Below are 13,504 nucleotides of genomic sequence, written 5' to 3'. Positions count from 1 at the left end.
AAGCAGTGTTCCTTGATGAGTAGGAGTACATAAAATGGCATTGTGTCCCCAATATAGATGGGTGCAATATAATCAATAAAGGAAATCATCCTCGTGATGACAGAAGTACCAGATTCTCCATTGGAGCTCTTGCTTCATGTGCCCTCCATTCCTCTCAGCCATTACGGCAGGTTGGCCCTGCCTCATCACTTAAATGCAGCAAGATGACTGATTTCCAGCTATTAGAAGAAGGCTCAGAGTCCGGATCGAACTGAATGGATTAGTCTTGTGACTACCATTATGGCTGTGGAGGAGTGGATGGCGACATGCAAGGGTCGTCCATGTTTAACCGTACAGTGTATGGGCCACGTGGATCAATTACACTACTAATTCCCCACCGGGATCTCAAGCTGCCCTGCCAGAGCAATCTCTCCTTCCAACATAGTTGAGGATCTTGAAAGCCTATTTGCCAGTGTATGAGCTTTGGGATGTTAATATGAGATTTTAGACCTATATCTCATCCCTGGAAGAGGCTTATTCTTCTGCATAGTTGTATATGTTGATGTTAGTTTCATTGTTTATTACATGTGAGTCGTTTAATTGCTTGACAATTATTAGGTCAGTGCTGCCCTGATCTACAGGGTTTCTCAATAGACAGCTGGGGGTTCATTCATGTTGGAGTGCACTCCTTGTTATCCTTCTCACCTTCCCCTTGTCTCCTTCCTTAGTCCCTCCCTCTCCTATACTGTTGTACTTTATGCCTCCTTGCTCGGTTTTGTGTTCTAGCCATAAGGACTAAACTGCCACCTGCCCTGGGAGCTGTTCACAGATTTGAGTGGATAATTATTGTTCTATTTCATCTGCAATGATACTGATATGTTGATTCTGCTCTTCGTTGTGAACAGCAGACGGGCACACTGACTCCCATGCTAAGCATGCTATGATCATTGCCCACATGGACTTTTTCTCTATTCTTTATTTCCTATTTTTGCTTTCCGTGTTAGTATGGTAATTACATTTGCAAATTTAAATAAAGCTTACATTTTTTTTCTTCACAGGATTTCATCTTTGGATGTGATAACACAAAGGTGGGAGGTGTATTGTAGTACATTTTTTTTTTTTATGGATGAATACAAGTAAATCATTTTTTTCCGTTAAGTGTTTAAATCACTATCACAAGGGGAATGTTTTTTATTGTATTTGGACAAACAATGCTGCACTTCACTCTTTGTACATACTTTAACATCTTTTGAATAAAATGAACTAAAAAAATAAAGTTAAGTGCACATACAGTAATAGTTAGCCTTTACTTACATTTTAAGGCTGCATGCTTACTATAGCGTTTCATGAATGTGCGCACATGCTTATCACGCTACACAAATAGGGCAGCCTATTCATTTCAATGGGCTGCCCTATGCGCAACAAATAAAGTAGCTCATGTACCTTTTTGAGTTTCAAGTGCGTGTTGCTCTTTTTTTTTTTTTTTTTAACCATACTTTACCATTTGTAGCTTGTTCTTTCACACGAAAGCTGCATGTCTGTTTTGACACATTTAGGGTGGCATTAGCAATGAATGGCACAAGTGCAAGATGCATTTTTGTATGTTGCCTAAACTCATGCAAAATCAAACAATTGTGTGCATGATTGCGAAACACTATAATGTGAATGCAGCCATATAAGTTTAATTAGCAGTTAAAAGCTGGTGACTTACATGTTAATATACTTGCCCTGGCACTGAGTGTATTTTGCATGGATTCAACATTGTCCTACAGTTTAGATTTAACAATAGTAAGTGTAAAGGGTAAGAGGGAAGACAGGCCAGAATAGGAGTACTTATAAACTGTGCAATGGTTAAAAAAAAATAATGCAGAAGGCAGGGCCAGAAGTCAATGACAGACTGCAAGAGGCAAATGAACAGAGATATACTGAAGTGAGGACAGGCAGAGACACTGAGCAGCACTGCTTGAGAGCAGAAAGTTCTCTAATACTTCTCAGAAGAAACATCTTACATTAAAAAGCTGATATATCAAATGGGATTGCTTCAGAGGTACACATTTATCATCTGCTTGATGATTCTTGTGATATCCTGGGTCTCCACAATATCCAATCAGACAGCAGACTTCAAACGCTTTGACGAAAAACAAGCGGACCCCGATGTGGCTGCTTTGCGGCAAAGACTTTCCTCTGGTATCCGTCCTTACAGTTTATCCTTGTCACCACTGGATTATCACTATGCTCCAAAACCAAAGCACCTTCGTGTGCCCCGTCTACTTCGGCTTCTGGGGTCCTCCTTTAACCCATTCTGGATGTCTGTGGAGAAACCAGTACACAACGATACCAACAACCATCTGTCACCCTTTAGCCAGGACATTGTCGAGGGTGCCAGTCGTTACCGAAAGAAGCTTACCCAGGAGGCACAATACATTGACTTTGGTGCTTTCAGACTGCCAGCAGAACTGTCTGCAAATAGTAGCCAGGCCTTGTTGAATGAACTACGTCAGTGGCTGGTACAGAAAGCAAGCTGCCAGCTAATGTCTACATGGGTGGATCTGGGCCCTGTGTTCTGGCCGCGGTGGGTCCGACACACTAACTGTGATGAAAGGAACACTGCATGTTCCTGGCCCCCTGGAATGTCTTGCCGTCAGGCTCAGCTCACTCAAATTAAATTGCTAGCCTGGCACTGCTGGATACAAGATGCTGGCAAAGGATGGACATCTCAGAACTGCATGTGGAGGCAGGTACCTTATCCAGTAGTGGCTGCCTGCAAGTGTACGTGCAGGTGAAGATACATTTCCGAGATGAGATTAGCATATTCAATTTTTTTTTTTTTTTTAATACATGCCACTGCAAAATATAAAGCCTTCTTCAATATAACATTTACATTTTTCATGTATTTTTATTGTTTATTTTACATTAGACACTTTCTATAGAAAACAAAAAAAACTGCATGTATTTTATAAATTATGTTTTACTCACCTTTTGCCAATTAAAAAGTTAAAAATGCAAGCTGGGAAGGAAATTTGTGATGTGGGGTTAATTTGTTCACCAAGAGCACAAAACAAGCCAGAGACAGCTTGTCTAGGAGAAGAGTGAAGGTCACAGGGTAACCCAAACACAGCTGACAGTAAACAGGGTACAGCAACCTTTACATGGAACACAAAGAGTGTGTGCGCATTTTACCCCTAGCATTGGATGCTGTGGTTTACCAATATTGCCATACATAAAATCTGTTTTATTTTGTTATTATTGTCTAAAAATGATTAGAGCAAAATGCATTAAGACAAACATTTAAAGTAAATTATGTGTTTATATTGAACAATTATATTTTTGACCAGCTAAACTTACTGTACTACACCAAAATGAACTTCTGTTATGTACCGTATAGATAAACATTATATATTGTGTATTTCCCATCCATTATTTGTCTTAAATATTTTCCGGGCTTTTCATAAAAGACATACAAAAAAGATAAGAGCAAAGATTTATTTTATTGAGGACAGATCTGGACAAGTTAAAAAAAAAAAAATTACAAATCATGAAGTTTAACCTATTCATGTATTTCGGAGGATCAAAAAATAAATTTTAAATTTGTATAAAACTATGAACCCAACCGCATTTACTCATTGATAAATTGATGCAAAGTACAATGTGCAAAGTGAATTAAAGTAGTACTATAGACATTTAAAAAAGTAAGAGTAAGGAAGGGTTACAACCCATTTTTTTATTTTATTTTTTTGCAATCTGTGTCCTATTTGGGTGATTTCCCTTCACTTCCTGTCCCATAGCCAAAATGGGAAGTGGGAGGAAATCACTGCAAATTAAAGGGAATTCATTATGGTCCCCCAGGTCACCAGAACCAATGTCCTCATTGGAAGACTTGCACTCTATTATTGTTCTGGGGACAGCCCAACATTTGAGATGTTCCCTTACTTTCACTTTTGACGATAACTGTAAAACAGGACAAATAGAGAGGATGAATCATCCTAACAGGGGGCAGAGGTAGCAATAAAACCTGAAAGGTGTTCTAATCCAAACCCACTCTTTCCAAAATTAAAAAGTTTTGCCTTTAGGTATACTTTTATACCTAAACCAACTCATTTCCACTACTGTAACCAGTAAACATACCAGATAATAGGTTACTATACTTTGTGCATCATCATAGTGTTTCTTGGAAAAACAGTCCTATTTATGCAGTCTATGACACTGGTATGAAAATGTCATACATCTCTCCCTGAACCTCATTAGAGGAGATAGTCAAGCAGATACTTTTGGTACAGAGGACCACTATATAGTAATATCTTGCTATTTCCAGTAAAAACCTAAAATTAATATTTTAATATATTTGTGAATGTTTTCACCTTAGTGCTGTCCAGAATCACTGGCAGTTAAACCAGTTCCAAGTAATAAAGTTTATGTACACCTTGTCCCCATGCTACAAAATACTGTCCAGTGCTTGAGATGCTTTTCAGCAGATCTGGGCATTGTTATGCGAGTTGACAACGTGCTTGGCTCTTTTTATGTAGCAAGAAAAGAACAGCTGCACACCACTGGAACATTCCAATGATTTTAATCCAAAAAATAGCAAACAGCCAACAGACAGTATCCGAACCCAGGAGGTGATGTGTGCATTTCACACTGACCTCAGAGCTTCTTCTGAAGAAGCACCAAGGTCAGTGTGCAACGCACGCATCACCTCCTGGGTTCGGATACTGTCTTTGCTGGCTGTTTATTGCCATTTATTGTAATAAAATCATTGAAATGTTCCTGTGGTATGCAGTCGGTCTTTTCTTCCTATTGATCATCAGTGGCGCGCCGTAGCTTGCACCCAGTGCATTTGGACTGTAGTGACTGCTCACCTGGAGCGGCATCTTCCTTGTTGGAATCTTTATGTAGACCATGACTTTGGAAAAGTTGCTTTTTGCATATACAGTAAAACCTTGGATTATGGGCATAATCCAAAGCATTCGTATATCAAAGCGAATTTCCCCATAAGAAATAATGGAAACTCAGATGATTAGTTCCACAACCATTTATTCATAAGTCCTTCCGTCTATAGTCCATATAAAAAGATTATAGCAATGTGACTTTTAGGCAATTTCGGGGAATAGAATACCTGGGTAATCTTCCTGTATTGTTGGATCCAAATAACATCAATTAAGATGAGGATCTGACTTAGGGCTGCAGCCCAACACACACTGCAGCCCAAAAAAAAAAAAAATAAGCATTTGAGCTTTTTTTTCACCTTGAAGAAGCTTGTGCTTTTCTTTATGCTCTTTTGCATGTTTTATTGCGCTTTGAGCATAACCCTTTTTTTTTTTTCGCAAGCCCTCCTTACAGTCTATGGACACAAGCCACCTTGAAGTAGTACAGGAAACTTTTCTAATGTCAGAGCGACTTCTGTAGTGCTAATAAGACAGCTCTCATTGACTAAAATGGGATTTCTCTTCTCTTTTATAATCAGTTGTGACATGACGCTACTCGTATTGTAAGACATTGCAGGTTTATCAAGTTAAAATTTATAAACAAATATTGCTCGTCTTGTAAAACAATCGCAGATCACGTTACTCCCAGATCCAAGGTTTTACTGTACAGTATAATTGTGAGGCTTTGATCACCTACCTGCTGTTGCCTGTGGCACGTGTGCCGGTCGGGACCCCCGTGAGTCTGTTTGCGGGTCCCGCGGACTCGATCACGGGTAGACTGAACGGGGAGATGCCAATGTAAACAGCATCTCCCCGTTCTGCCTAGCAACAAGTGACACTGATCTCTGCTCCCTGTGATTGGAGCAGAGATCGGTGTTCACTAACACACAGCCCAGCCCCCCACAGTTAGTAACATGCCCCTAGGACACACTTAACCCCTACACTGCCACCCCCTGGTTAACCCCTTCACTGGCAGTGTCATTTACACAGGAATTAGTGCATTTGTATAGCACAGATTGCTGTATAAAATGACAATGGTCCCAAAAATGTGTCAAATGCATCCACCCAAATGTCGCAGTCACAGTGAAAATCGCCGATCACTGCCATTACTAGTTAAAAAAAAAATATTAATAAAAATGCCATAAAACTATCCCCTATTTTGTAAACACTATAAATTTTGCGCAAACCAATCGCTTATTGCGTTTTTTTAACCAAAAATATGTAGAAGAATATGTATCGGCCTAAACTGAGGAAAAAAAACTTTTTTTATATATTTTTGGGGGATATTTATTATAGCAAAAAGTAAAAAAGAATGCGTTTTTTTTAAATTGTTGCTTTTTTGTTTATAGCGCAAATAAAAACCGTAGGGTTTTTACCACCAAATACCACCAAAAGAAAGCTCTATTTGTGGGAAAAAAAGCAATTGCCAGTTAAACCGACACACTGCCAAATCGCAAAAAAGTGGTCTGGTCTTAAGCCAGCAAAATGGTCCGGTCTGAAAGTGGTTAATGAAACCTGAACTAACAGAATTGTTATGCTGTCTTTGCCGACTTCAACTTTAAGTTTCTTTAATTGCATGATTTTTTGTGCATCAAAGACTCAGAACAAATATTTACATAATTTCTGGCTTTAGACGCCTGCTGCATTCTTGTTTGGTGTCAGCGATTCAGGGTATTGAAGCCAGAGTAAACAGTAGCAGCCTGCACGTGTTTTAGCAATAAAGTTCCCATGTTAGGGTTGGCACAATTTGTTCAAACCAAACCCGTACACTTCAATAGTGCAAAATACATTGTTTTGTTTTAGTAAACACTATAGGATTGTAACAGACCTGGGACAGTTTTGGGCACTCCAAAGAGAATAGAAATGTGGCGCACATAGTGCCCCTGCATCCTGCTGTCAAGCCCGGACTGTCCGGGTGAATCCTGGACAGGTGGCAACCCTACCCCATGCACACAGGGCATTTTTACAACTGGCCGGTGGCTTCCAGTTTAACAGATCAGATGCCTACTCTGATCTGTGACACTGGAAGCCACCGGCGCTGACAGACAAGAGCATACAGCCTGAGAGGATCATCTCCTGTGAAGCCTCGCTGTCCATCCTGCTGTCCATTTGGATTTCTTTTATCATATGCCTGCTTACATCTTACACAGAGTGAGTGCATTTTAAACTATAATGAAAAGCATGTTTTAAACTACTACACTCAGGTTGGCGCTGCTTGTTCTCTGTTCCTCCTGCTCGTGTCAGTTACATCTCCCTGCGGTCATTCACCCAGGTTACAGACTTTAATCTTCCCAATACTTGAACTCACATCAGGAACCAGTCCTTTTTGAATGACCTTTTATTGACATTGTTTTATTTGTGCCCCACTCCGGGACAATTTTTAACCCCTTCTCCCATACAATACAGCCTTGCTTATGTTTGATATCTCTAGCGCAACCAAAAAAAAACTTTTTTTTTTTACACTATCCATTCAGTATCCTAAAACTTACTTCACATGTGTCAGTAGATGCAGTTTGAACTGTGCTGGCGTTGTGTTTTGGTGGATGAGACTGAGACTTGTTTGTTCTCCAGCCTTCTCATAGCCTATACTGTGTCATAGGCCTATACCTCACAAGTCCTTGAACAAAGCAGGCTGTAGAAAGTTTCAACTGTGTACATGCCAGGCATTGGGAGTTGAACTACGAGACTATGTAGACACAGCTGCAGCTTGAACGTCGCTAGATATGTGTTGTGGTGCATGAGACTGTTGATCCTAGATGAGGGAGTACCTTGATATACTGGATGGGTAGCATGAATTATTTTTTTTTTACAAACTTACTTTGCATTGATCTAAGGTGGGTAGGCAACCTTGGCACAGCTATTGTAAAACTACAAGTCCCACAAGACATTGCAATACTGACAGCCAAGTACATGACTGCTAGGCAGAGGCATGATGGGATTTTTAGTTTCACCAAAGCTGGAGTGTTGAGGTTGTACTTTTATATATCTTTCATAAATATGAAACTGGATAGTGAACCCACCACTGTCTGGTTACCCATGTAACAATTGCATGATATAAAGTGCATTGCTACAGATATTACATCCAAAGGGCAAACTTATTTTTCTTTCACTGTTGCAGCATCTTCATGATAGGCAATTCCAAAATGAGACTTTATGACCAGTCATGTCCTCCGTTAGTTCCACTGTCTTATGGCACTATGCTGTATTTACGGCCCACTTCTGTGAATGCCTGTACACAGGTGTCAATATCTTCATCACTATGAGCTGCTGAAATCTGTACTCGAATGCGAGCTTTACCCTTTGGCACCACAGGGTAGCTAAATCCAATGACATAGATTCCTGGAAGAAGAAAGATGGGATAAATGTAAACATGTCATACATAATTAAAGTGGTTGTAAACCTTCACAGGTTTTCATCTTAATGCACTCAATACATTAAGGTGAAAAACCGTTTGTGCTGCACCCCTCCTCCAGACCACCCCCCCCCCCCCCTTTACTTACCTGAGCCTGAATGTTCCTGCGATGGGGACAATCTCATCAGCTATAGCTGCTGTCTCAGGTCCTCATTGGCTAGATTGATAGCAGCAGGAGCTATTGGCGCTCGCTGCTGTCAATCAAATCCAGAGATAAGGGAGCCTGGGTGCAGGGCCGAGTCCAACTGTCTCAGTCAATGGACGCAGCAGCAGAACTTGGGAGCACGCCTGCATGAGTGCCCCCATGGAAACCGGCCCTCCGTGGAGTCACTTGAAAAAAAAAGGAGGAGCCAGGAGCGACATGGGGGAACCCCAGAAAAGGAGGATTGGGGCCACTCTGTGCAAAACCCTTGCACAGGGAAGTCAAGTATAACTTTTTTTTTTTTTTTAATAACATAAGGACGAAGCTTTAAAATCACTTTAATACTTCAAATGTTACTGTATCGATTATATACATGGAGAGACCATGGAAGAATCCAAGTTCTAAAAAGCATGACTGGCTAAATCAGGAGAGCAGCTTAGCATTCACAAAGGGATCTGGCAGATCTGCTTTTTTTCCTGAAGAATCATGGCTCATTCACCAACACAACCAAAGACACATCAGTGATTGCACACGTTTAAAGTGCATTGCATTGCTCTGTCTTTCGTTGCCGTGTGATACTATTTTCTCTACATGATTGACTTTAAAGCACAACTGTAGGTCAACCCATCCAAAACTATTCTGAAACATACTGCAATGCATCACTCTGCTGAGACCAATCTCTAAAGTCATAATCACTTGCTCAGTCATGTAGGCAAGTGACAAAGTCTCTTTGCTTGCACTCCATCATATGCTTATGGCAGCTTTAGTAAGGATTGGTCATAATCATTAAAAGTTAAAGTGGAATGCCAGATATTACCCAACTATTCTCTAAAAATGCTCCATCATCCCGCCTAACACCTATTCTGACTAACCTGTGTAGGTAAAAGGTGTATACTTTTTTTTCAGTCCACTCTGGTCCGGTCACATGATCCAGCTCTCCTGTGTCAGCCAGCCACCACTGCAGAGGAGAGGAGGGAGTGCAGACAAGAGATCGGACATAGTAAGCCTTTGGGTGACATCACCTCTTTCAGGCATAACCAGCTGTTGACTAGTGCTCTCTCCTATCCCTGCAGCCAGCAGTAGATCATTTTCTGAAAGCAGAGACCCTGTGCAATATAATGGTGGTGGTTGCAGATTTTTATGTCACAAGTTTTTGTGCAGTTATCAAACGCATGTTTTCCAGAACAAAATACACTAAAATTTAATTGTGCAAACAAAACAATATAAGTATTTTTTGACAACATATTAGATTGCATTAAGTAAATACAGTTGCAATAAAAAGTATGTGAACCCTTTTGGAATGATATGGATTTCTGCACAAATTGGTCATAAAATGTGATCTGATCTTCACAACAATAGACAATCACAGTCTGCCTAAACCAATAACACAAAGAATTAAATGTTACCATGTTTTTATTGAACACACCATGTAAACATTCACAGTGCAGGTGGAAAAAGTATGAATCCTTGGATTTAATAACTGGTTGAACCTCCTTTGGCAGCAATAACTTCAACCAAACATTTCCTGTAGTTGCAGATCAGACATGCACAACGGTTAGGAGTAATTCTTTACCATTCCTCTTTACAGAACGGTTTCAGTTCAGCAATGTTCTTGGGATGTCTGGTGTGAATCGCTTTCTTGGGGTCATGCCACAGCATTTCAATCGGGTGGAAGTCAGGACTCTGAATGGGCCACTCCAGAAGGCATATTTTCTTCTGTTTAAGCCATTCTGTTGATTTACTTCTATGCTTTGGGTCGTTGTCCTGTTGCAACACCCATCTCCTGTTGAACTTCAGTTGGTGGACAGGTGGCCTTAAGTTCTCCTGCAAAATGTCTTGAAAAACGTGGTAATTCATTTTTCCTTCGATGATCGCAATCCGTCCAGGCCCTGACGCAGCAAAGCAGCCCCAAACCATGATGCCCCCACCAACATACTTCACAGTTGGGATGAGGTTTTGATGTTGGTGTGCTTTGCCTCTTTCTCCACACATAGTGTTGTGCGTTTCTTCCAAACAACTCAATTTTAGTTTCATCTGTCCACAGAATATTTTGCCAGTACTGCCGTGGAACATCCAGGTGCTCTTGTGCAAACTGTAAACGTGCAGCAATATTTTTTTTGGACAGCAGTGGCTTCCTCTGTGGTATCCTCCCATGAAATCCATTCTTGTTTAGTGTTTTACACATCGTAGATTTGCTAAGAGGGATGTTAGCATATGCCAGAGACTTTTGTAAGTCTTTAGCTGACACTCTAGAATTCTTCTTCACCTCATTGGAGCAGTCTGCGCTGTGCTCTTGCAGTCATCTTTACAGGACGCCCACTCCTAGGGAGAGTAGCAGCAGTGCTGCAGTTTCTCCATTTATAGACAATTTGTCTTACCGTGGACTGATGAACAGCAAGGCTTTTGGAGATCCTTTTATAACTCTTTCCAGCTTTATGCAAGTCAACAATTCTTAATCGTAGGTCTGTGAGAGATCTTTTGTGCAAGGCATCATTCACATCAGGCAATGCTTCTTGTGAAAAGCAAACCCAGAACTGGTGTATGTTTTTTATAGGGCAGGGCAGGTGTAACTGACACCTCTGATCTCATCTCATTGATTGGACTCCAGTTGGCTGACACCTCACTCCAATTAGCTCTTGGAGATCTCATTAGTCTAGGGGTTTGCATACTTTCCCCATCTGCACTGTGAATGTTTACATGGTGTTTTCAATAAAAACATGGTAACATTTAATTCTTCGTGTGTTATTAGTTTAGGCAGACTGTGATTGTCTATTGTTGTGACTTAGATGAAGATCAGATCACATTTTATGATTTTATGAATTTGTGCAGAAATCCATATCCAAATTCATATCCATATTCCAAAAGGGTTCACATAATTTTTATTGCAACTGTAGCTATAAAGCAAGTACTAAAATTGTACACGCCTGTGGAAAAATCAAAAAAATACAGTACAAAGCTTTAAAAGTGTTTACACGTTATCAGCTTAGAGTTAACTATGAAACACGGCCCTAGAACTATTGCTCTCACACCAATGTTTGCGACAATATAGGTGTGGCGTAAACCGATATTAAATACATATGCTTGCCCTACACTGAACTTTTTTCTTTTTTAATGCTGTGAATGCGGGGGTGATGGGAATGTTTAAAAAAAAAATTTTTTTTATTTTTTTTTATTTTATTACTTTATTGCCATTCCATTGGGAGTTTGGAAGCCCCTGTGTGATAGCATGGGCAGGTCTACTGGACCCCCAATGTCTCCACTGCCCACTAGTGCAGAACATGCTGGGATATAGCTGCATGCTCGGTTACATTAGCCATGGTATGATAGCCGTGACCCCAGAAGTGATGTAATACAAGTCACTTTCAGGGTTATTAGTTGCAGGAGGGACCAGGTCTGAGAGTCTGGTAGAACTGCGTGATCCTCATTACCAGAAAGCACTTTGCCGACACTTACAGCCAGTATCAAGCTCACATGTGCAGAAGCAGCTTTGCGGTTGATTTAACCACTTATCACATCTACCATGACATTTTCAAACCTGAAAAGGCAAAAGTGCAATCCCCCCATATCATACCATGACATTTTTAAACCCAAAAAAGGCCTCTTCTGCCTACCACTCAGTTTGGCCCTGGTATGTAGAGGAAACACGAGGAAACCAGTCACAAGACAAACAAAAATTGTTTGGCTGTCACTGATGCTTTTGTATGGATCATTTGAATCCTTGACCTGGAGAAAAGATGCAGAAAATATTCTGAATTCTCTCAGACTTTCCCAATTGATCTGAAAACTGGGTTAATTTTAGTGGCTCTTAACGTGTACTAAATGAAGGCAGTGGGTCAGCACAGTAGCCAGGCAACCAACATTTTCCAAAGGAGGCCAGTAAGGGCAGTCTCATTTTTCTCCTTGCAGAAAAAGACCTACAGGATAAAAATGATTGGACTCGCCACTGCTGACCTATTACTACTTTGTGTGTCACTGACATGCAACACACATTCATATCAGATGTAAACATAACATGTACATATTTGTTCCAGCTCCATAAACCATCTAGTAAAGCAAGGATAAAGAAAAAAGATAGCGTCCCAGCTGAAACATTTTTCTGGAAGGGGAACCATGAACACCAAAGACCTAATTCAGGCAATGTTGTTGCCCAGTTCACCCAACAACCATTTATTGGCCCAATTGGAGGCAGGTGGGTATAGGACTGGTTGTCAGTATCCTACCTTACTAATGATGGCCAAGGTTTGGGATAAAATGTGCAGAATTATGGAATACGTGGGTATCTTAAGTTTTCACCTAATACGGGAAAGAGGAAGGCTGGAGGAGCTTGGAAAGTTGCAGGGATTTTCTAACTGGTACAACCGAGGTATAATTTTCTTTTACCAATTATACACCAATGATCATCTTAAATCGTTCAAAGATTTACAGGACCTCCCTCACTCATGCTTTTTTCAATACCTCCAGCTTCGCCATAGACTTCTTACCCAAGCTAGTGCTATATCTCTAAAACAGATTGACACCCCCCCCCCCCAATAATAAATCAACTAGCTAATGTTACTGATAAAAAAGGTCTTATATCCTCGATCTATGGGTCATCCACACATTGTTATCAAGATAAGGTGCAAGTTCATGGTAGAAGGGACTAATATAGTCTAATATCCCAACAATTTATGGTGAAATATGGCAGTCCATTTTAGAACAAATCCATTGGCTTCCATTTCCCCAATTCAGCATTTGTTACAAATTTTTGTTATAACTTTTTGTTATTCACCAGATTCATAGACCCTCCATCTATTTAAATGGCATTGTAGAGAGGACCCTGACTGCCCCAGGTTTGGGGGTACTACAGCTGATCATCTGCATATGTTCTGGAGGTGCCCCAAGCTTGTAAGATACTGGAACAAAATTATATCAATTATCAAGCGTTTCAGGTCTCCCTTCAAAATGACCCTCTGACTTGTGTTCTAGGGTTTCTTGATGAATAACTTTTTACACCTAATGTCCATATGGCCATTATGCGTCTGTTGTATTTGGCGCGCAAATGTATACTAT

General features: G+C 40.5%; 2 protein-coding genes across 2 annotated transcripts in view; one reads left to right on the top strand and one right to left on the bottom strand.

Moving 5' to 3' along the window:
• The first annotated feature begins 1,932 nt into the window (after positions 1-1,932).
• On the top strand, positions 1,933-3,145 carry LOC143927894 (noggin-2-like). The gene has a single exon (XM_077452342.1). It carries the CDS (start codon positions 2,010-2,012, stop codon positions 2,760-2,762), a length of 753 nt encoding a protein of 250 aa, XP_077308468.1. The 5' UTR covers positions 1,933-2,009; the 3' UTR covers positions 2,763-3,145.
• A 303-nt stretch (positions 3,146-3,448) lies between these two features.
• Positions 3,449-13,504, bottom strand: part of GCAT (glycine C-acetyltransferase) — a 90,160-nt gene continuing 80,104 nt past the window's right edge. The window contains exon 9 of the mRNA XM_077452340.1: positions 3,449-8,240. Within this exon, the coding sequence (XP_077308466.1) occupies positions 8,089-8,240 (152 nt within the window). The 3' untranslated portion in view covers positions 3,449-8,088. The remainder of the gene's footprint in view (positions 8,241-13,504) is intronic.

Source organism: Lithobates pipiens, unplaced genomic scaffold (genome assembly GCF_037356315.1).
Source record: "Lithobates pipiens isolate NorthernLeopardFrog02 unplaced genomic scaffold, aLitPip1_a1.2 Scaffold_23, whole genome shotgun sequence".
Taxonomy (NCBI): Eukaryota; Metazoa; Chordata; class Amphibia; order Anura; family Ranidae; genus Lithobates; species Lithobates pipiens.
The sequence above is the reverse complement of the archived record's forward strand: the minus strand, read 5'-3'. Positions and strand labels throughout refer to the sequence as shown.

Coding starts and splice junctions, on each gene's coding strand:
- LOC143927894 (XM_077452342.1), top strand. CDS start 2,010: ATGGGATTGCTTCAGAGGTACACATTTATCATCTGCTTGATGATTCTT.